This window comes from Rhamphochromis longiceps, linkage group LG13 (genome assembly GCF_057381845.1).
Source record: "Rhamphochromis longiceps isolate RC_006_pf linkage group LG13, R_longiceps_female_GT1.1, whole genome shotgun sequence".
NCBI classification, from domain to species: Eukaryota; Metazoa; Chordata; class Actinopteri; order Cichliformes; family Cichlidae; genus Rhamphochromis; species Rhamphochromis longiceps.
The window spans coordinates 19670804-19695242 of NC_140569.1; the positions used below are offsets into that span (position 1 = coordinate 19670804).

Sequence of the window (24439 nt, forward strand, 5' to 3'; positions counted from 1 at the left end):
TGTCCCAGTTTTGATGTCAGTGTCAACTTTAATCTTACAGGAGATTTTGAATGATTGATTGTCAGACTGTTTTATTTCAAACATGTACAGTTATCTGAAATAGCAACAAAATACATTGTAAATAGAAAAAAGTAAAGAAAATAAAATTGCCACAAATATCAATACACAACACAATGTACATGTTTAAAAAGGAGTACGATGATCCGAATCTTTTAAATCTATTTCATTAGATATGAACTCAACACAGGATAAAAAAACAAAGGCAAAAATAATAATAGGATTTATTATTAGTTATATAATATTTATATTAGTTATTGTGTGTAGGCTTGTAAGAATAAAACTGTTTTAAGCTCGCTTTTGAATTTAGCTGTAACTGACCTCAGGTCAGCTGGCAGCTTGTTGTGAAGAACAGGATCAAAGTAAGAAAGCCAAGACACTTAGATTTAATTCAAGGAAGGAGTTAAAAGATCTGCCCCTGATGACCTGAGAGGTCTGACTGGGTAAAGATACCGAGATGCACTGGGATTTTATCAACTATAATAAAAGGATTTTAAAAGGTAAGTCTGTATTAAACTGGGAACCAGTGAAGTGGCTTTGTCAGTTTTAAGACATTGTATTTGTACCATTTTAAATGAGATCTAAACATTGAATATATTATGTGAAATTCATTGCTTTCTGTTTTTATATTGAGTTCACACAGTATTTCCACGCTTTTTTTGTTGAATGAAATTGAATGAAATAAAATAAAATAAACAAAGCAGGTTAAAATAGTACAGGATAAAACACTGGAACCCTTTAAACCTGAACCATGGACTAATTACCAGAAAATTATATTTTTTTAAACTAAAGTACTTATTGAACCCAATGGCATTTTAAAAAAAGGAAATTAAATCACAATTTGCATATATGAGTAGTACAGGTCTTAAAAACTCATGTATCAAGTATGAGTACCTTGCAAGTGAGTAACAAGTTAAAGTTGTAGACATAATACAGGTTTGAACTCGGATAATTCACATACTTGAGGTCCGGGGTTTACACTGTGGGTGCCCTTCCCCCGCCCCGGGCCGCTGCCAGTCATCTGTGCCCTATCATGGCGGCCCCGTGCGGGACGGGATCCAGAGGAGGGACCGGAGGGAGGAGCAGCCTGGAATGATGACGTAGGATTGGAATGAGGGAGTGAATTTTCCGGGTCAGAAACAGGACGGGAGAGGAAATTAACTCCAGGACGAGACGAAAAAAAAAGAAAAAAACCACACGAGAATGCCGCCCTCCTTTACACTGAGATGTAGCCCGTGTGTTTAACGCTTAAGAGGGGGCTTTAAAAAAGGCGGACGTTGGACGAGGAACCGAGTGGAGAGAAAAAACAGGTGTCTGCAAACTACAAAGTGAACCTACGACGGGGACTGGAGCACCCATGTTACTCGCGACCTGCGGAACGTTAGCTCGGTAACGTTACAGCGGCTGACTTACAGCGGGAGTTTCGGTGTTTACTTGCCTGCGAGTTTCGCCTCGCTTGTGTTTGTCGGTGGCTGTCCCGCCATAGCAATCTGTTGCATCTTCCACCATCTCCTCCTCCCCGCTGCTTCTTTTATCGCACGGGTACGAGATTTATTTCCACCTTCCCCGTGATGTTTAACTGTATACCCCTGTGGCGGTGCAACCGTCATGTCGAGACGATCGATAAACGCCACTGCTCCCTGCTCTATGTGCCCGATGAGATTTTTCGCTACGGACGGAGTTTGGAGGAGCTGTTGCTGGATGCCAACCAACTCCGAGACTTGCCCAAGGTAAGGAGAAAGCAGCTTCCGCTCGTTTAAATTAAATGGCAGGTAACTGAGCTGATCTGGCACCCCGTCTAGGTGGGATCCGGGCACGAAAATTACACAAGATCAGTAAAGTGAGACACCGTAAGGGTGGAAATTTCCCCCAAAGATACACATTTGCACCGCAGGGTAGCTAGAATTATGATTCACAATCTTAAAACTTAAGCTCTCAAATATTCATCGCGCTGATACTACTATCTGAACTGCTGAACCTGTTTGGGCAGGTTATGATGACCTTTGTGTTTGTGCTTTTTCCTTACATGTAGTATCTTTCTGCATGACAGAGAGCCATACATGCAGATGATGTAGCTTATGTATATTTTCCCCTGGGAGTATAGAGTTAAACAGCACTGCTGCTCCAGGCTGATATTTATCCATGAGTATGGATGTCAATTTTTAATTAAGAGAAATGCAGTCATCATTTATGTGGATGTGGTTGCCAAGCAGGAAGAGGCATTCACTTCTTTAAACGAAACAGCTGTTTTTGCTCTTCTCTAATGCAAATGCTGAATGGCCTTGGAAATATGTTGGCGAATGAAGCAACCTGTCTGCTGATAAAAGCACTGAGACCTCTATAAAAATTCCAGCGAGGAGATCATAATTTTCCGTCTGTGGCAATAAGGTAGCTTCTAATAAAACCAGGAATAGACAATAGATAAATGATAGGACAATCAACACTGTAAGTGGGTATTGTACTATGACTACTAGTCAAGAGACACTGCATGTACAATGAATTGTTTTAGGGCTATCTGATAGCACAACTTGGCAGCACTAACTAACATAAACGGGTACTTTGACATTAAAAATAGCAATCTTTGCTGTGGGTTGGTCATGATCATGGCTGATGCTTCATCTGCTGCTAATACAAATTTGAAAAAAAAAAATACCCCTATCACAAGCTTGATATCACAATTTTGCAGAGACCAAGGGGATGCTGTCAGATTACTTTTCCAAAAAAAAGGAAGCAGAATTGAGAAACAATCATGCTGAGACCACACATCCACAAAGTTTTACTAATATGTACGTGAATGTAATCACTCAAGTGAGTCACTACTGGATTGTCTTGAAAAGTTCTGTAAAGCCAAACTGCTTTTCCCCCTGACATTAGATATTATGACTAAAGTCCTGGTCCTTCATCCTTTAAGAGCAACCACGTATTTTGATTGCAGGCTTCTCAGTGTGACTTACACTCTTGGTGAAGTTGGGATACACAATCCTAGTCTGTTTACATGTGACCTTAGAGATCTGGATTACTACTCAGAAGATTTACATGTTTTTTCCCAAGCGCATGAATGGGTCATGTAGACTTTTCTGGCTGAAGATACCTCGCCTGACATTAGTATTCTCTTTAGCAGAAAAGTTGGTTTTTAGAAGGTGCCCTTGGTTCAGCTCTGAGTACATTTTAAGGTGGAGAAATTGTTACTCGTTCATGCTGTAACCTAGGAGTAGTAATTCATTGGGTTTACAGCTGTTCCTGACAAGCAAGACCTTCCTGAAGTCACGGTGGGTCAGATGGAAAGCTTTGGTTCTGGAGGGCAGTTTTCTGCTCAACCTTTCTTCCTTGTGTCAAAAAGCTGAGATGTAGCCATTTTTAAAGCTGATGAACGTTATCTAAACAGGATGTACAGTGATTTGGTCTGCAGTTTTCAGAGAGCCACGCAGGAAAGAAAAGACCACAGAAAGAATATTTTTGGGTCTGGCATGAGCATAGAAACGTGATGGAACAGAGATAATGTGAGCAACCTCCCATGGCTGTGCCACACTGCTTACTTTGTCCATCGAAGAAAGCACAGGAACAGGTATTCTGTCTGAAAACAAAGACTGCATTATGTGTTTTGTTGTTGCTTCACTAGAGCAATTGTGTGTTCTAGCATTTTCTAATGAAGTAATAATGAATCAATGACCTGAATTGTAAAGTACAGACTGATAAAGCCCCAAACAAATGCACAAAAAAGAGAAAGGGGAAAAAAAAAATCCCCAACACTTGACAGACTGGATATTTGCACCAGACAGGATGCAGTTAGCAGGTGTAATCTCACTGTGACGGTGGAGACAGAACTGTGTGACATTTAAGCTATTTCTACACTTAGTTCACAAATATTTTAAGCATGTTTAGGGGATGGAGGGGTTGCATCATTTGCGTGGTGACAACTGAAAGTGTTGTCATCAATGCTTGCCAAGAGAACCCAAGAAACGCTCGACTGGGCAAACTGTTGTATCCGTCCAGTCCAGTGCGCACCTCGCAATCTCATTACATTTGCCTCGGAGGTGGCTAACTGATCGCACTGAAGCCTCCCCAATGTTATCATTGTATTGACAATGGCATTACAGAGTCTTGACAGTAACGTATTTCAAGTCGCTTTTACACAGCAGGCAGATAAAAACATGCACGAGGCAGTTTTAATAGCAAGATACAACGGCAAAGGTGTGTTTTTACTGTGACAAGATGGGGCAAGTTGAGCAGATGGTTTCATAGTTTTACCAAGACAGATCAGCTGACTAAGTCAAGGAACCTGAAGCGTGGGTTTGTGTGAGTAGGGTTAATAGTTAGGCCCTGCTTCTCTCTTTGTTGTTTTAATTGTTTTCTGTGTTATTTGTTGCCCAGGTACACGACTAAGTTGGCAAACTGTAACTCATGACTGTCTGTGTATTCAAAGTTCCCTTTGAGCAGCTGGCTCTTAGAGTACACACATCAGGCTGGCTGGTAAACAGCATTCAAATGAACAAACTGCCTGCAGAGACAGAATAGGAATGCAAGACTAGCTGGCTGTTGAAATGCACTTGCCTGTTTATCCAGTTTAAAAATGAATGCAGTTTCCAGCATACTGAGCTTCACTGAAACTGTAAGACACAGAGGTAGCGGTGACTCTGTTAAAGGTCTTTGAATGTTTTTGTTCTTTACCTGTGTAAGCATCAGTTTGTAATATCGGACACAAAACAGAGACTATCAAGCCACATGTAAAAAAACAAACAAAAAGCATTTAGTAGAGTAGAAACTATGATGACAGCCGTTGATATGAAAAGCTAAGAGCGGTCGATCTGGCCTTTACTGGGAAATTAAAATAACAGTTTTGCAGTTTAACAAGAAAGTTGAGGACAATGCTGCCCTGATGGGTAGCTGAAAATGAACCTGCGAGGACACGTACAGGAGAAGCCAGAATACTTGATGACTTTCAGGCTACTGTTAAATCCGAATAAATGAAAGCAGATCGATTAATAAGTCAGTCAACTTTTAGTCCAGTGAAAATTGGTTCTTGTTTTTGATCACTGTGAATCTGTCACAGTAGCATGGTTCATATGTTTTTTTACTGTACATAATCAGCAGATTGAGTGACAATGTGAAAATAGGCACTAGTTTTTGGCCTCTGTAACCTTTTGGAGATCTGGTGTGCATTCGTTCAGAAAATACAGACACGGTGACTGTGGTGATGGAAGGAAGAAGCAATATCCGGTCTGAGACAGGAAGCTGCAGGGTTTATGACCCGAGTTAAGTGGTAAAGAAAGTTGTGCTCTGAGTATCCTGTGATCTACAGGAAGAACTGTCATAAAGGTAGTGCAGTTGTTGGCTGTCTGACATGCGGTTGAGACGGTTTTAACTCTCGCCTATGCTGCGATATATAATACTATAGCCTACTTTGCAGTGAATTAGACTCCACAACACATTTGACACTCATGTCTTTCACTTAAGCTTCTGTGCTTATAGGATTGTGCCTGGCAGTCAGTTTTGCTAAGTGTGTCAACATGTAATAGTTAAGTTAGTTTAATGCAGTCTGTTGTTTGTATGGACTAGACTAAAATAAACAAAGGTATTGTAAAGCAATTGTGTGATTATGTTTCCCAATTGCAGTCATTTTACCACAAAATCCCTTCAGACTGCTGCTTATGTTCTAACTAGCGCTGCTGAAGGTGAACCTGAGGATTCAAACGTCGGTTTGGACTGCATGAGAATGGTTAATGTTTTCTTGACTTGCCCTGTTTTGGTTTTTTGCGTTTCATACATGGGTGATTGTTTGGGGCGGAGCGTGAAAAAACCAACAGGAAGAACAGGTTTGTTGTCAGGGTTTCAGTTAATGCAGGACTCTGTCACAGTTAAAATAAAAGGTGGTAACAACACTGGTACCGGCTTTGCATTGCTCCCTTTTAACTCTGATTGTCTTTATTGTTAAAAGGATTTCCATGAAGCTGTATCTGTTTTGTCCTTAGCTGTTCTGAATCCTTGACATTGAACCTGTATGTCCTTCCCGTGTCGATTGTTGTGTCATAAAAGTTACACAGGAGGAAGTCGGATAGAGAAAAACACACGCTATAATTGAGTTTAAAAAATGTTTTTTTCCAAACGTGTTAAACTTTCAGTTAGTTTCCTGGTTGGAAACATGACAAATCTCCAGGTGTCCACTTGTAATATAGGAACTGGCTTGGCAGAAAAAAAAATTCACCCACACAAATGTGTTTTTTAGTGAAAGTGAAAAGAAGGGATTTAGGATGCAAAAGATCAGACATATATTGGACATCAGCTTTGTTTGTGTGTTGAAAAGACAGATTAAGAGGTGTTTAAATGTCCTTAAGAGCTTGGAATAACATGTGCATTTTGCAACAGGGTGGAGTTTGACTTTTGGACTCGTGGGTTTTATTTATTGTGCACGGATTATTACAGTGTGATCTGTATCTGGATTTGGTCTGTAGATAATGAGCAACACATTTACACCTCACTGACAGTAACTCAGATCAGATCTGCTGCTGATTTGGCAGCTCAATAACATTATCATTGTATTTGGTGCTGCCTATGGTTACAGCTTTTTATATTGCTTATCCACATAGATAGCATCTGTAGTCTTTATGCAGTTTAAAGGTGGTGGTGTTTAACTTTGAGGAAGTGGCACAATTTATTAAGTATTAGTCAGGAATCATTAAAGCTGGTAATGTGCTGGACAGGTAAGTTTAACTTGGTAATCATAAGCTGCAGGCATTGCAAACAAAGGGGAACAACTGTCTAGTTTCCTCTAAACTGCAAAGACAAATTTTTCCCATAGCCTCAAATAAGAGAATTGTTATCCTAAATGTTTTGTTAATGAAATGAGTAGCCAAAAAGTTTGTACTAAGCAGCTGCAGTAAGAATTCATGTAGTTTTCAGTGGATTACAATTGTGAGGCATTTTTACATTGAAGTTCAAATACAGCGAACCTAATGTGTTTGGAACAAACCGGACATGCAGCTCAAAAGAGAAGAAGTGGTTGGTTGATTTAAATGATATGTACAAAGTGGATGAAACCCTCCTGGCCTCTTGGCACACCTTTAACTCACAAAGCCCAGGGGGGAAGATCAAGAGTTATTTAGTTCATGCCAAAACATTAAGAGACCCCCCCCCCACGCCCACACATTCAAGGCTCTGCCTGTTCTTGTTATGGCTGTCAAGTATGTGCCTGTGATAATTGATTTTTGCATTGTAAAGAAGTGTGCTGGCTGGATCTTTCTTTCTTTTTTGACCTCATGTCTAATATCATAGTCTGAAGGACACAAAAAAGATCGGAGGGGCCTGTGGTGAACGTAGCCTGTCGGTATTTTCTATTTTGCTTTAACTGTTTTAAGGTAATCAGTGTTTTAATAGTTGTTTATTTTATTTCTTTTGTTAATTCATATTGTGTTTGGAGTTTTTATTTCCATTCAGTTTAGGACCAGCTAATTCATTACTTTCAGTATTTGTTTTAGTCTTTTGAATTATTTATGTGAATGGATGGTATTTGTTAGGGGTGAGTTGATATTACAGTGCAAACAGGCTTACAGTCACACAGACATCCCAAGTTTCAATAAACGTCTGTACCAAAGCAGACCTGCACCAGAAAGCAAAGTTAACAAACCCGGAGTCTGATCCTGAACTTCTGAGCTCGGACTCTGCTTTTAGTATGATCACCCTGAGTTAAACAGCACGGGGGAAATTTTTAAAATGGAGCTCAAGGATTGACTGTTTGCAGGTAAATAAACATCAGAGCCTCCATTTTACTCCTGTGAAACTGTAAATGTGACTGTATGTCAGTGGGGACCACAATGTTTATCTTTAAAATACAAGAAAAAGAGTTATATAATTTATTTCACCTCCGGTTTTTTGGTGCAGCTCCCGTTTTGCTGCTAATTTCACCTAATGACAGCTAGCAACCACTCGCCAACCCGCTGGGGATTACACATTTTTCCTTAGTGACCGGACTTTGCCAAGGGTAGGCTGACTGGTCTCTAGGCTTGCGTGACCAGGATTGCGTTACATCATCTTCAACAAAATTCCTACTATGACAGGAATTTATCCAACATGGTGACAGGTCACAGCATGAAAAATGGCTCCTTATCAGTGTTTACGTGTCTGAAGTTTCATATAGGTTTGTATTATCTACACAGCGAATAACACATAGTAATGGATAGTAGAAGGTTCAGCACAGAGGAAATGGCTCACAGCCTGACCGCTGCCTTACTGTACGCAAGCACAGCGTTTGAAAGCACAACCTATAGATTTTGTGCCAACCTTATAATAAATCTACAATGCCCAGTGATCACCATCACTGTCCTGTCCTAGAAAACTAACATCTAACTGGGATTTCAGTGTTTGCAAAGATGTACATTTCTTAATTAATTAGTTAATGCACTCTGATATGAGTTTACAAATCGATTGTATGAATGTGTTTGTACACCACTTTGCATTTAATCTTTAGTTATTATTAATCTCTGGCTCTCTGCAGTGTCTTCTGTGCTGTCTTCCTCTCCTCATCCCCAGCCGATCATGGCAGGTGGCTGCCCCTCCCTGAGCCTAAGTGGTTGGTTGATTGCTGGGGTTTTCTCTGTATTATTGTAGCATGTTTACCATACAGTATTAAGCACATTGAGGGGACTATTGTTGTGATTTGGCACTATATAAATAAAACCTAACTGAACCGAATTGAATGAGGAAATAAAAACAGTGGGTCAGACAAATGCATCGGGAGGAGTTCAAAAGAGTTGTAGTTTAAGTTAATACTCTTTCTGGAAAGTCTACAGTTCTCTTGCCAAAACTCAAAGTTTAAGCTAAACCTGCTCTCTGGAGCAGACCTCAGGCAGGTTGTGTTGACAAATGTGACTAAAGTCACTAAAACATAGGCTTTTAAATTATTTTCATTTTAATTTGATTCAGTTTTGTTACTTTTTCTGTGTCAGGGAATGTTTCTACTATGTAACAAATTTCTAACAATGAAACAATTATTTTTCATTAAGTTGGACTAAAATAATAGTGTAAATAATTTTTTTTTTACAGTAGCAAGTTGATGGAAGAGTCATAATGAGCAGCACATATTTTTCATTGTATTTGAGTTCTCCCTCTTTACAAGACTTTTTCTGAGTGGTTGCTAGTAGCCGTTTTGTTTTCGTTCAAGTTTCTTGTCATGTGCTGCTTACTTTTCAAACACCTCAGCTTAAGTAGACACATGACAAACAATAAGCAGACATTTTGATGTGTCATACTAGAGAAAACACAGATGTTAATACCATTAACCTCCTAAGACCTGAACTCTTTCATTGCATGAATTTTTATTTTTTCTTTGCTATTTGGGTTGATTGGGACCTAAAGAATGTAAAAACAAAGAATTACCAGTTTGTTTGTTTGTTTTTTAAACCTAATTTTTGTTTTTGAGAAAAATGAGATCCACATATGAGGACATTCATTTCAAATTTTGATTGAACAGTGGCAGTATAATGTTCTCGTAAGTGGATATCAGGCCCTTATAGAGAAAAATTAAGTATTTTGGTGTAGATGTCTACATATGTGGACACCAGGTCCTAGGAGGTTAACGTTGGCTCTATTCTGTGTCCCAGTAAGCCCCGACAGTGAACCACCATAACAACCCAAAGTTCTAGAAACCGCTAAATATGTTCAGCTTTCTTCATTTTATTATTTACAGCTGTGACACAACCCTGGCAAAGGTCTGTAAAGTTGTTTGTGATAGGAGAACCGTATATTTATCATGACAGACTTAAGTCATCAAATATTTCAAGACACAGAAAACTACTTGATGTTAAGCGTGGGGGACAGGGATAGTGGCTTTTGTGTGAGTTTCTGCAGTACAAAATCAAACATGTGAAAGATCAGAATAACAGATTTTAAAGGATTTAACAATTGCGTTCTTGAAAATAAAACCTCCTTCAGTATTCAGTTTTTCCTTCCTACAGTTGCGTAGTTCGTCCTTATAGTGATCATCTGATTGTTGAGGTTTTCTCTCTATTGGGGTTGAGGTTTTCTCTTTACCTTACAGCAATTGAGGAATGAAGGCAACATTTGTTGTGATTTGGCACTATACAAATTGAACGGAAGTAAAAATGCATTTAGTCTCTTGTTGTGACATTGTGGCAAAAGTAGCCATCTTCCAAAAATAAAAAGCTCTCTGACTGTTTTTGTTTCTATTAATTTTGTAATCCAGTGTCGTACAGTTTAATCATCACTTATTATTCATCTCTGGCTCTCTTCCACAACATGTTTTTTGTTCTGTCCTCCTCCCCTCACCCCAACCGGTTACGGCAGATGGCCGCCCTTACCTGAAGGTGGTTCTGCTAGAGGTTTCTTCCTGTTAAAAGGGAGTTTTTCCTTCCCGCTGTCGCCAAAGTGCTTGGTCATAGGGGCCATATGATTTTGTTTTCTCTATTGTATTATTAAAGGGTCAACCTTACAATATAAAGCGCATTGACGCAACTGTTGATGTGATTTGGCACTGTATAAATAAATAGAACTGACATGAATTGAATTCATACAAGAATGAATCTTTGACCAGGTTGTGTAATTTGAATGTTAAATATCTTGAAGCCTATTAATAAATCGATGTTTTCCTCCCTTCCATCTTTCAGCAATTTTTCCAGCTGGCGAAACTTAGAAAACTTGGCCTGAGTGACAATGAGATCCACACAATTCCATCTGAAATAGCCAACTTTATGCAGCTGGTAGAACTGGATGTCTCTCGAAATGGTAAGCAGAGTAAACACTGGTATATCACATGGCTAAACCACAAAATAACAACACAAGTAAACATGTTCAGAGACGTTTCATCTGTCACTGCTAGAACAGGTTTTTACACAGAAGAGCTCAGAAAAAGAATTGCACTCACATATTTAATTGCCATTACAAAAACTAATGCCACAAACAAATTTAAAGATTAATTGACTTATTCTTTTTGATATACTGGTGAGGTTCCTTCTGTAACAGAGCAAGCCTTTCTCAGCTGTAGCTGTAAAGACCTCTTAAGTTCAGAGACAGCTTAAACAGCTTTGTTCTACATAAAAACACTTATTATTTCACTTATGTACTTTTCTTTTTTTTTTTAAGTTGGCACATTTTAAGACCCAATTGCAGTCAATGAGCAGTGTTATAATTAACATATTTTCTCTTGTTCAGATATTTTGGGCATTCCAGAGAGCATTTCAAACTGCAAAGCTCTCCAAGTGGCTGATTTCAGTGGAAATCCATTAACAAAGTAAGAATTTGACATACTTTAAAAAAACTTTACCTGTGATTATTTGTAATACTTTTACAACAGTCTGCATTCAAGGCTTTTCAAATGGTACATTTCATATGTGTTTATTTTTATATGAAATATTTTATATATATATATATATATATATATATATATATATATATATATATATATATATATATAAAATTTCATTTTCTGCATTGTGTGGTGTTAACCTCTCTGCTGTTAGTAACATTAGTAATATTTATATACCTGGCAGATTGCATATTTCCCATACTCTGCTTTTCCATGTGTGGGTGAGATCATGTCTAATTTGCACCTCAGCAGGGGCACAAAGCCACACAAGTTTAGGAAGTAATAGTGACGCTTTGGTGTTCAATACTGTTAAAGTACACACACACACACACACACACACACACACACACACACACACACACACACACACACACACACACACAGAACACTACTTTCCAGAGTAGTAACCTAATTTCCCACTCTTCATTCTACATCAGCCCTATTTTAACAGGTTAATAGTAACACCCCAGGGATGACTGGACTGTGGCTTTACAGGAATGTGACATCATTTGGTTATCAGTCATAAATTCAATGGAGCAATAAAGCCCAAACTGGTGTGTGTATATTTTGGATATGCATACACATAATAACACCTAAGCTTAAGGTTGCATATGGTCTTTTGTTTAATATAAAAAGAGCCAATCTGAGGGCAGAGATGATAAGCAGCAAACACAGATAATGGCATCAGGGTCATCAATGCTAAACAATACTGTCTGAATGATTGAAATGTCTGGATCAAATTATACTGTTAATTCTCATGGATTCACTTTGTGTCTTGTTGTTTGTTCATCCAGGTTACCTGAAAGCTTCACGGAGCTGAGGAATTTAACCTGCCTTTCCATCAATGACATTTCATTGCAAGTGCTTCCAGAAAATATTGGAAAGTAAGTGATTTAGCACAAGTATGTAAAAGTTAAAGTATATAGATTTTATCATGAAATCTGAAGTGTGTCTAATGGTAACATACTCTGTTAAGGATGAACCTGAATCTTTCTAAGCCCACTGAGGGTTCGATGCACTGGTAGACTGATGTTTATCCAGTTTAAGGGAGACTAGTGTTTGATAATATCTCACCTGCCTCCCTTTGCATTTTCAAGTCACATACCTTGCTTTAGTCTTTGTGATCTTGCCAGAAAGGAATTTGATAATTACTGTAACAAAAGGCACATATTTCTGTTGTTTTAATGGCAACTTCAATTATAGGGTTTGTCAGTTACTCTGCTCAAACAAAGCACTTAGCATAAGCAACAACATTTTTACTTTAAAACACACAAAGCTCCAAAGTATTCCTTTAGGGTGCCACTTCTCTGCGTGATAACTTTGTCTAGTGGCAAATTGTCGAGGTTGGCCTCCTACACAGCTAATTAACACACAGTATGTTCCTTCTGGAAAGCATTTCAAAATCTGTGATGCTCCCAGGTCATTATTCTACCTCCCACTGTTCAAAGGTTACACAGTAAACACCATTAGAAACATAGAAGCAGGTTTCATTTTCAATATCTCCTTTTGCTGTCATTTCGCCTTCTTCAGAATCTCCTCCATCTCACCGTATCTCACAGGCGAACATACCAACCACATTACTCCTTACCAACTCATCAGTTAGCGTCTTTTGCCTTTGTTCATAAAAGGCAAAAATGCTTGTTTGGAGATGGCATATAATCCAGAGTAGTTAAAGGCATGCCTGCCAACATTCTCAGTCCCATGGGGTCCCCTTTTAAACATTGAGATCAGTTCTAATTGAATTTAATAACAAAGCTATTTGCTTTCAGGTCAGAGTGCCACAGGAGATATTTTAGTAGAGGTTTGGTATTTTAAGGTAAACTGAATTGGAGGCCTGACAGGGATAGGATTATTCCAGATGTGTGAAGCTGTTTGACTGTTTTTCTCAAGAACGGTTCTCTGCCAGGTTTTCATTTTGCATCTCGCTCTGGGTCTCAAAAAAAAAAAAAAAACAGACAAGAAAAAAACTTTCCAAATTCCAGGTGGCGCTGTGGTGTCTTCATGCAATTAGTTATTCCTTTAAGATAAAGAAGATGAATGCTCATATGGTGATGGTCTTGGGTCAAAGCCTGCTAGGAGTAACTCTTAAAGCTCCTTTGTGAACTGAGCGGCTTCTGTCATATTCCAGGTCTGCTTATAACACACAATGCCTATGCAGCAACCCAGAAGCTTTTCAAGTGATCAACAAACCGAGTCTTTGTCAATACAGTTCATATTGAGGTGTCAAACTTGTTTTTGAGGGTATAGGGGAGGCAATCAGATGTCATCTTTATGGGAAAAAAGTTAAGAATTGTGATTGCACAAACTCTTAGGATTGCCTCTCCCCCCTCTTTCTGCCTCATGGTACGGCATGTTCCGCACATATGTCCAATATTTTATCTCGCTTAACACAATGGCTTAAGGCCTGCTCTCTGTCAAAAGGAGAAGGTAATGAAAACCATAGCGCAGCTGGAACAGGATGCCTTGGTTTTTTAGAAGTAGATAAGATAAATGTCCAAGGGGTTACACGGCAGCAGCGGTTTATCTTGTGAGATGGGAGTGTTTGCTGATGTGAAATGGCACGCACAGAAATCAGAGAGTTGAGCAGTAAGGTGGCCTGTTTTAAATCGAATCTCAGACACAGTGTGCTGGAATTGGGAAGATTTTCTTTTGTCTTTTTAATATCTGGTTTTAGTGATCTGCTGCGGTGGAAGCAAGGTGAATGAAAACTAGCAGCAGTATTGGAGCTTTGCATAAATTAATTTATTTGCTGCTGTGTCTGTAGTTTTCCACAGTGAAATTGCTAACATGCAAGGAATGCCGGCTTGGCGTTTCAGTCAAGGGTGTGCTGTAAAAGGCGTCGTCTTCTTGGTCCATCACTAATAACACACAAAGTCTAACCTATTTAGAGTTACTTCTCGTAAACAACATAGACTTTGTACTGTTCTAGACGGCTACTGTTATAAAATCCTGTATCAGCTAGGTGCATGTATAGCACAAAGGCATACATGAATGGCCAGATGACAACCCTGTCCTTTGGTCTGCGATGTCTCTGTTTTTTTGCTCTTCATTTAAAGTATGCAGACGTTGTTTATCCTGCTGCAATTTTACAGCCTCGATAAGATGGACACACCTCCAAACTACTTCCTGTTTTCAGATGTCTGATTGCAAAAAGACTGTCTGTGGCCATTTTTAACTGTCATTTAAACTCATTGTTTTAAAAACACTCAGAGTAACATGTAATCATCTTTCTTTTTTACCTGTCATTGCAGCCTCACCAATTTGGTATCACTAGAACTCAGAGAAAATGTATTGCAATTCCTACCAGAGTGAGTACTCATTGCTTTATGTGGATATGCATGCGTTCTTAAGCATTTTTCTATTTTTTTTTTTTAACTTGTCTTGCACGTGTCATCCACAGGTCATTATCACAGCTTCATAAACTTGAAGAACTCGACCTAGGCAACAATGAACTCTACTCTTTGGTGAGGTTTTTTTGTTTTAACCCAGAAGAATGCCAAAAACACAACTTTTCTCTTTGCCTCGTTCTTGTCATGTCCGAGCAGATTAGCATCCCTCGAGAACAGCTTTCACCTCTTATCGTGCAGATGGGAGGATGGCCATCTGTTTTCAGCTTTGGTTTTAAGTTGTAATCTTATGTGAGAGGTTTAACTCCGATGGTGAATGAGGTACTGGCAGATCATGCAAGGATGAGCTGCCAAGAATTGTCTAATGGAGATTGTGTTTAGAAATTTGAATGGGCTCTTTGCTATTTTGCCAAAAAGCAGCATAACAGGTGCAGTCATATTAAAGCAAGCAGCATTGTATCGGAGGGAAACTCATGTTCAGTTTAAAGCAAATAACTGAGATGGCTTTTTCTGCTTTGTCCCTTTTTTGTCTCTTTCTCTTTTATATTTTCCTGGCTCTTATGGTTCCTGCATTTCTTCCTCCCACGCAGCCTAAGTCAATAGGCCACCTTGTCAGTTTGAAGGACTTGTGGCTGGATGGAAACCACTTGACAGAAATACCTGCAGTAAGCTAATCATGCATTTCATGTCTATGTTTTACAGTCTGTTCCAGTCTTACTGCTAATCATAAAACCACTGTCATTTGCATACTGTTACATATATAAAGTTTAGAAAAAGACTGTCTCTGTTCCTACTCCTTGATCAGGTTTGCCGTTGTATTATTTTAACATACACAAGTTTTTGCTGTGAATCTTAGGAACTGGGCAACATCAAAAGCCTGCTGTGTCTGGATGTATCAGAAAACAAACTGGAGAAACTTCCAGAGGAGATGGGAGGCCTGGTGTCACTCACTGACCTGCTAGTATCTCAGAACAACATTGATTCTCTACCAGAAAGCATTGGTATGCATATGAATTTGTCAGCATGATTGTAATAAATCTGAAACATAATATGTGGTTCACAAATGTTCTTGGGTCTCTTATGTTTTTAAATGTATAATAATAAAACACAATTAGCCATGACTTATGATCCACCAGAGGTGTGTTAAAGCGAGCAGAGAAATCATCTTTGCCTGTCGTCGTATTCTTGGTGTGTTTGAGATGTTTCTGACCTTAAACCTTTTGGGCAGTAGGTGTGTCACCAACAGCCAATAACAACTGTAGGTCTAACTCTAACCCTGTCTGTTTGACAAAGGTGGGGCTGAGCTACACACACACGCAGAGCAGGATGAAGGGTGACTTTTGTCCGCATTTATACCAGTTGCCTTAGAGCAGCGGTCCCCAATCTCCGGGCTGGTCCTTGAGTCGTTTGGAACCAGGCCGCGAGAGTTGAGGCTCAGATGTGAAATTTATGGTTATCAGGATTTTTATTGTTAACTCTGTTTCCCTGGGTCTTTTCCCACGTTGTAGTTGTGGGTCTTATTTTGAAAGAAATATTTACACGTTACCATAGCGACCAGAGAGAATTAAGGGGAAGAGAGGAAGATGTTACTCTCAATGTTGTTGGCGCATTTCAGGAGGACGCTGCTAATAAAGTTACACAATTACACAGTACATTCGCCTTTATTATTATATTTACCAAAAATACCACAGTTTTTGTCTTGGTCGTATTATTTTATTTTGTTGTATTTATCCGCGACACCTTAAAGGCCACTCCGTGAAAATATTGTCTGACATTAAACCGGTCCGTGGTGCAAAAAAGGTTGGGGACTGCTGGATTAGAACATGACTATCATGAAGATACAGATAAATATGCAAACACCAAGATTGATGTTGATATAAATGCCTCAGTTGACTGACTGCCTTTCAATGCTTACAGGGTTTATATTGTTTAATGTATATCATGTTCAACATATGTATATATTTTCTCTCTCTGTAGGAAAACTACGAAAACTTTCTATACTGAAAGTTGATCAGAATCAACTGGCGTATCTTCCAGAGAGCATTGGCAACTGTGAAAGTCTTACTGAACTTGTGCTCACAGAGAACCAGCTACAGGTTTGTTTGGGGTCTTTTTCAGCTTCATGCATCCTCTTTAAAAACAGATTAATGAGCTCATGGTCTAATGGAAAAATGGCTACAGCCAAGGTTATTGTACAAATGTTTAAACTAAGTATTTACCAATAAATATACACTTAGTGGTCACTTCATTACGTACACCTTGCTAGTACCAGAACTGTCTTAATTCTTCACGGTATAGATTCAACAAGGTACTGGAAACATGTGCCATTGAGATTTTGGTCCATATTGACATGGTGGCATCACACAGTTGCTGCTGAATTTTCAGCTGCACGTCCATAATGAGACTCTTCCGTTCCACCACATCCTAAAGATGCTGTATTGGATTAAGATGTGGAGACTGCGAAAGTCATTTGTCATCAGCCTGAATAAGGCAGGGTGGACTTGTGCTTGTGCTGACAGCCTTAGTTTGCTGTTCTTAGCTGTATGGAGCGGCACCTGGTGTGGTCTTCTGCCGCTGTAGCTCATCTGCTTTGAGGTTCAACCTCAGATGCACTTCTGTATACCTTGTAACGAGTGGTTATTTGAGTTTGTGTTGCCTTCTTAACAGCTTGAAGCAGTCTGACCATTCTCTGTAATCCATAGACATTGGTATGTGGGAAATTCCCAATGGATCTGCAGTTTCTGAAATACAGCCATGCCACCTTCAAAATCACTAAAATGATCTTTCTTCCTTATTCTGATTATTATGCCTGAATGCATAAACCAGATTTAAGATATTTTTTTCTTTGGAGACATGAAGGAGATGGACAAACTGATTACAGTTAGGCTTCTCAGGATGCACACCCTGCACACAGTGGAAGCAACCAGTGAAACAGAAAGTATTGTACACATCATCACCACTGATAAGTCGGCCTGTTTTTATGTTGTTGTTTTGTGTGTAAATGACATGACAACGTGGGCAACACAGTGCATGAAAGCACTACATGGATAATTTGACTTTATTGTCCTTGTTTTATGGATAAATTGATAAGTTGCTTAGTATTGAGAGAAATAAATATTTCTATTTAATGTAAAACCGAGCAGACGCTGATGTTTCCTCTAATTTTTGTTTTGGTTTATAATTACAGAGCTTGCCGAGGAGTATTGGAAAGTTAAAGCGACTGTTTCACCTGAACTGTGACAGAAACCAGCTACTGTCGTTACCCAAGGAGGTAAGCTTCTTTTATGCCATCTGACAATGCTGGCGTTTTAAGAGCAAGCTGGCAAACTGCTTATTCAAGTTTATAGCCGCACTGAAGCACTTCCTTTCTTTGCTGGTAAGTGACACAGATATGGATCTCTTGGGCCTTTGCTGTTACTGGTTTTGTCACTTGTTTGCACAGGTTAGAGTGGAAATTGAAACCGAATCTGTTTTGTACACAATGATGTAATGTGGTTAAGCCAGACTGCCATTATTGTAATATGATGCTTTTCTGCAACTGTTATGAGGGAGTTAAAGCTCAAACCGAGGTTCATTCACATTTGACTGGACAATGCTCTTGCTTGTGGTGCTCTCTCATTTCATTTTTACTGCTCGGCCCCCCGGTTTGTTCAGCTTCAGCTCTGTCTCAGTGTGTCCTTTGTGTTTGCATGCGACATTCTTCTCTAACCTCTTGTCTGCGTAAGTGAAGGCTCGCTTGGTTTAAAGCTTCATCTGAAAGGCTTCTTGAAATGTTGGACAATGCCCCTGTGTCTAAATGATGCAAAGCCTGCAGTGTTTGGGGAAAAATAACAGTAGGCACACTTGGCCTAGATAATGAATCCATGGTATCACTGTTTTGCATTGCATGACATGTCTAACAGGGACAGTGTTACTGTGGCGTGTGTATTGATTTGAGCTTTGCTCAGCTACTTGATCACTGGCTAGGGCTGGACAATTAATCAGATTTTATTTTCAATTAGGATGTTGGCTTCAGTCGAATATAAACACAAGGTGATCGATAATTATTGTGTCACGTTGTGTTTCGTCGTCATGTTCTTGTTTTGCACCGGATTGTGTGTGTGTGTGAATAGCTCCACCATTGGCCCAGTTGTATTAACTTTATTGACTCTATTAATTGATTATTAGGTGCACAACCCTTTCTCCTGGATCTGCTTGGATGGAAACCAGCACATTTGGTTGTTTTTGCTTATTCTTGCTCACACATACGCAAGTAGCTCAGTAAATTTGAAAGTTTCTTACTCTTCTTGCGTGTAATTGCTTTTAGCACCTTTAGCCATTTACTTTACCCTGCATCTTTTAGCCCGATTGGTTCTAACCTGTACTGGTTAGTCTGTGCTGATAAATATATTGTAGCTGGAGTTCAGCCGGCACATTGTTTTCTCTGGCTACCAGGCCTAATTGTTCCTAATTTTAGGCCACTCTGCCACATCTTATTGACATGTAATTGTTCTTCCATCAAGATCACTAAACTGGGGACAAAGTTTCCAAATGCTGGCAAAAGATCTATCGTGCTTTTTATTACTGTGGCATTGTTGAAAAACATCAGATGTGCATTTAGACTGGATTCATAAAGCTATTAAGACAAACTTGTATTGGCAGTCTTGTGTGCGTGTGTTTACTTATGATTAACCATTTTAACTTTGAAGTGCCGGCAGCCTAATCACGTTGTTGTTGTGTCTCCTGTTATTAAGATTGGCGGCTGCAGTAGTCTGAATGTCTTCTGCGTACGAGAGAACAGGCTGACGAGGATACCGTCAGAGCTGTCGCAAGCCACAGAGCTGCACGTGCTCGACGTGTCTGGGAACCGGTAGGTTCATTTATCTCGAGCTGGCAAAGTCAGATTGTTAGTTTATTCCATCTCGATTAAAAAAACAAAACAAAAACAAAAAACATTTCATAATAAGTAGCAAAAACATGGTTTGTGTTTCATTTTTATGATGCTGTTTTATAATTAAATACTTGGTTTCGGCCTGCTAATCCCTGAAGATCATCCTGATATTTTGACCATGTTATTCAGTTAGTCAGAGGTTGTTTTGACCTTTATTTCCCTGCCTGTACCTGTATAGCTCCCAGCTTTGTCTAGAATGAAAGCTGCAGATATCTGCAGCTTGAGTCACACAAAGACACGTTCACCTCTGTGTCTGGAGAGTGTTTTCCCTCCTCCACATAAATAAAACAACTGCCATGTACCTCATCCAAATGTGACACCTTTACTAATTCACACTGTGCCCACAGCAGTGTGTATGTTTTGGAAATAATAACCAGGAGGTATCTTGGAGGTGGGGAGGTTGTGTGGGCAGTGATTTATTTCCTGTTTGTTTTTCAGGCTCACCCACCTACCGCTTTCTCTGACGACGCTACAGCTGAAGGCCTTATGGCTGTCAGAAAACCAGTCGCAGCCGCTCCTCACCTTTCAGACTGATCAGGACCCTAAGTCAGGCGAGAAGGTGCTTACCTGCGTGCTGCTCCCTCAACAGCCAAGTGATGACAAAGGTAATGTTATTCATCGAGTATAAGCCTGAGATAATTATGGAGGTTTGAGTGTAGAGAAAAACATTTTTCTCACTGGTTGATTGAAATCACTCTGCTTCTTTGCATGTGAGAACTTTGTGTGAATAAACATAGAAGTGGATCAGCGTCTCCGTGCTCTTAAAGTGATGGGCTTCGTCCAGAGTGAAATAACTCTGTGCTCGCTCTGAGACATTTTTAGTAATGTTCATCGTTAAGTCTTGTACAGTCTCCTGCAGTTTTCGTGACATTATCACATGATCTGCTCGGAGGAGCACAGTGTGTTCTGCAGCCTCTGATCCCTTCCTGCAGTATCTGTCGATTATAAGGTCCTGTAAGGGATCACAGCGCCTATAACAGGTCAGGCCCTCTCTTGTCCCTTGAGGCCCTCTTTCAATATGTTTTTCAGAAATGTTGTGGATTGGACAGCTAAAGAGGCTTAAAAGCGCCTGGCTTGCTGCCATTAAAAGCTCACAAACTGGGTACAGACATGCTGCTGACGGCTGGCTCTATTGCTGCCTGATACAGCAGATTATTGTAATTTTTTCTTTTTTTTTTGTCCTGTCATTGACAGATTTTCACACAGATTTGTAAATATTTGTGATATGCTTGCTGATCACTTTATTTTTCATGTTGTTTTCTGCCAGCAAAAATAATTAGCAAATTCATCCATCCGTTGATTTTGAGAAGTGCTGCATGTCTCCTGTCAGAGAAATGCAGCTATAAAGCTGGCGGAAGTGGGGAAAGTGAGGCTGAGGTTGGGGGCAGGGAAGATTGTGTTGCTGTAAGCCTGTGACTAAGCTCAGATTTGAAATGGTGATCTGACAGTTTCAGGCTCACTCATTAGCACTGGACAGCTTTTATTTCTTGTGTTTGCAGATTGCAAACATTGCAGAAGTAATCGTAGCCATACTGATTTTGATCTATTGACATGTTTGCTTTTAGCTTGTACTAACATTTTTATGTGAATTCCAGTAATATTAAATATGCTGTTTGTTTTAAAAACAACCCCAGGCTCTGATAATCTTGCTCGCTGCGGAGGTATGGAGAGCCTGGTGAATGACATTGCTAACGAAACATGGGACAACAACGCCGTGAACAGGACCAGCGTCATTCACTTCGTAGATGGAGATGATGTCGACGATGACGACGATCCGGTGAGTCCATAGGCTGCATATAAAAGATGGATGCAATCTTAGAACTCCCATTTTTAAAGCAAGATTTGAACATTTGAGCACAATTTAATTATTTAGCAAGCTTTACCAAGAAGCAAGCTTGGTTAGCTTAGTTTCCATAGATTTTAATGGGTATATGTCCTCATCTGTATTAAATATGCCATAAATAAGGTTATGGGGATTGCCTCAAGCGGCTTTTTCAGGAACTCTGATCGTTTTATATCCACAGCCTTGGGGTAGGACAGTCATGCTAAAGTGCTACAAATTACTGCAAATAATAATAATAATAATGTTTTCTGGGATATTATTTTGACAAATCATGAATGCAAGGCACGTGCATCGAGCATCACAGTCTGCTGTCATGTAAACATTGTTCTTCAGCTCTCTCCAAGGCAATTTAAGCAGATTTTAAAAAGCATCCCACTAATTAGATTCTGTTTCATCTACACAGGGAACACTACTTCGGCGGGCCACGCCTCACCCCGACCAGCTGAAAAGTATGAAGAGAGCAGCAGAGAACCTCCGCAACGACATGAATGCCGCCAAAGGGCTGGACTCCAACAAAAATGAGGTCAATAACGCTGCGGACAGCGTGACCACGTCTGTGTGACCTTTACTTCAGAAATGTCTTTTACCTCCTGTGTCTCGCCGTGTTGTCCTGCACAACCCAGTTACCCCTTTTCTCCTTTACCTACAAACCCTGGTGTGGCCTACCCCTCCTGTGATCAAACCCTAGGGCGCCTGTAACCTTACTCTATCTCCAGTCCTGTGTAAATCCCACTCAGTCTACCAGGGCTGCTGTGCCTTCAATTTTTAAAAAAATTATTGTCCACAGGAATTTTCTGCACAGAGAGACTCCTTTTAAAAGACATTTTAGAGATTTATTACTTTTTTAAATGGCTCATTTTAAGAATATATAATTTAGGTAGTTGCACTATTATAAGTCTTTATCAATGTGGTCAAACCTTTTAAATGTATTATTATATATATGTTCTATATATTTTTTAAAACACTGGGTGAATACTTCTTTTTACCTTTTGGGCAAACAAACCAGGATTTTTTTTTTTTTTTTGGACCTACTGATTAAGGATTATTGTACATACTCTTGTGAATATTGATACTTTTATACTTTTTGGCAGCTCAGATGTAAATAAAATGTATAGCAAATTTCTTAATCATTTGCAATTTCAAAACTTTTTTTCCCCTTTTGCAAACGTGGTACATTTGTCTTTCTTTGTTTTTCTTGGTTTAAATCAAAGCAATGAACAAAACACAGTCACTTATGTCTTATTCAACCAATATAACTGTGATCAGATGAGTGGATGGCCTTGGATCCTCATATTAATCTATGAAACATCTAGACCCATAATTTTGGAAATAAATAGATTAATTTAGTTTGGATTTAAGTACTGCACACTAAATTTGAATTACGCATCTGCAATGTAACTATGCAGAAGTAAAAATGCTATCTTATTATAATATGTGCTGTGCTTCACTGCTTTGCAATCTTTTTCAAATAGATGCCAAAAACAGATGTATTTTTCTTTGTCTTTAACAAAGAGTACTGTCAAGAATAATCATTGGAAGTTTGAGGTTTTTACCACAGTGTCGGCATTCTTTACAAATGTAGTTGATAAAGTTCCTTTTCAATACACTTTTCAGCTTTGCTCAAATCCTGTTCTTGAGATGGTACACGATCAGCTGTATCATTTTGTTTTTAAACTGAAAAAAGTGGACCAGGGAAATTGGTTCAAATGTTGGTTTTAATGTTTTTAGCTGTTTTCTGATCAAACTGCACAAAACAGATCTCAAATAGGTGGTGAGCCTGGGGATTTGGATGACTTTCTAACCACTGATCAATAAAATGAGTGCAACACTAAACGATATGTTTGTTTTTCCTTTAATTTCATTAGTCACCCTGTATAATTCAGATTACAATTTAATATTTTCTTCTTTTTTTTTTTTTTTAATTGAAATACATTTGGTGGGATCCATCTCCCTGTCCGAAAATAATATATTTTCAAAGTAAGCTTAGAGTGGACCCGTCTCATTCTTGGCCCTTTCACGCTTGTTCTGTCTGTCCGGAAGTGCATGATATTTCTGTAATGCTTTGCAGGCATGACTTGTTTATCCTGCATGTGCTGCATGTTGTTTTGCTGCTGGCATGCTTCCACTTCAATGCATATATGTTTTAAAACGTTTAAGGGAATGCTGAATCATCATGTAACACAAAGTCAGGTAAACTTGGGGGGATATCAGCCTGTCTAGTTTATACACTAGTCTAAGATTTATAAACTACTTTGAATCCATTTCATACTTTGGTTCAAATGAAAGTGACGTCAGATGACCTGGAGAGGCAACAAGAATATAACCCCCATTAGGTAATGTCTTTGTAGGTGGTGGCCACAGATCATTTCTCTCCTTATCCCCACTGGACCGATGTTTCTTCAGTTTTGCTTTCTGTGAATGCCCTCACCATGACGGATAGCGTGATATGGTACCTGCAGCCCAGTCATGGTGCACAGATAGACCAGCTCTTCCAGGATGGCATATACGTTGCAAGAAGGTTTAGTGTGTCTCCTGGCACAATCTCAACACCGTAGAAGAGGCAACAGAAGACAACCTATATACAAGAACACCTGGACAGGGGCCATGGAAGGGATCAACCCAGCAGCAAGACCGGTATCTACTCGTACAAGAAGAGGACAGCTTCACGGTCTCTTCACGTTGCACAGGTCCTTGTACAGTGACAAGGACACTAGAAAAAAGCACATCTAGAGAAAAATCAGTCAGGAGGGTAAAGAGTGTCTCTGGTGTCCCTCAAGGGTCAGTGCTGGGACCATTTACGATTTATCTCCTCTGTCCAGAGACAGACTTTCATCATTTTGGTGTACAGTTTCATTTTTATATCGATGACTCTTTTTCTACAAAACCAAGAACCTCTCTTTCCTCCCCCTTTTCTTATCTCCATTACCTCAATCAGACCAAACTCAGTG

At 39.4% G+C, this 24439-nt stretch overlaps 1 protein-coding gene across 1 annotated transcript; it reads left to right on the plus strand.

Moving 5' to 3' along the window:
• Nucleotides 1-1139: 1139 nt before the first annotated feature.
• On the plus strand, nucleotides 1140-23095 carry LOC146655741 (leucine-rich repeat-containing protein 1-like). Its single transcript, XM_085428313.1, has 14 exons — nucleotides 1140-1787; nucleotides 10674-10791; nucleotides 11218-11296; nucleotides 12166-12255; nucleotides 14623-14679; nucleotides 14772-14835; nucleotides 15309-15383; nucleotides 15575-15719; nucleotides 16696-16814; nucleotides 17906-17989; nucleotides 19452-19567; nucleotides 20087-20253; nucleotides 21283-21425; nucleotides 21895-23095. The coding sequence occupies exons 1-14, from the start codon at nucleotides 1629-1631 to the stop codon at nucleotides 22051-22053; spliced, it is 1575 nt and encodes a 524-aa protein (XP_085284439.1). The 5' UTR covers nucleotides 1140-1628; the 3' UTR covers nucleotides 22054-23095.
• Nucleotides 23096-24439: the final 1344 nt, after the last annotated feature.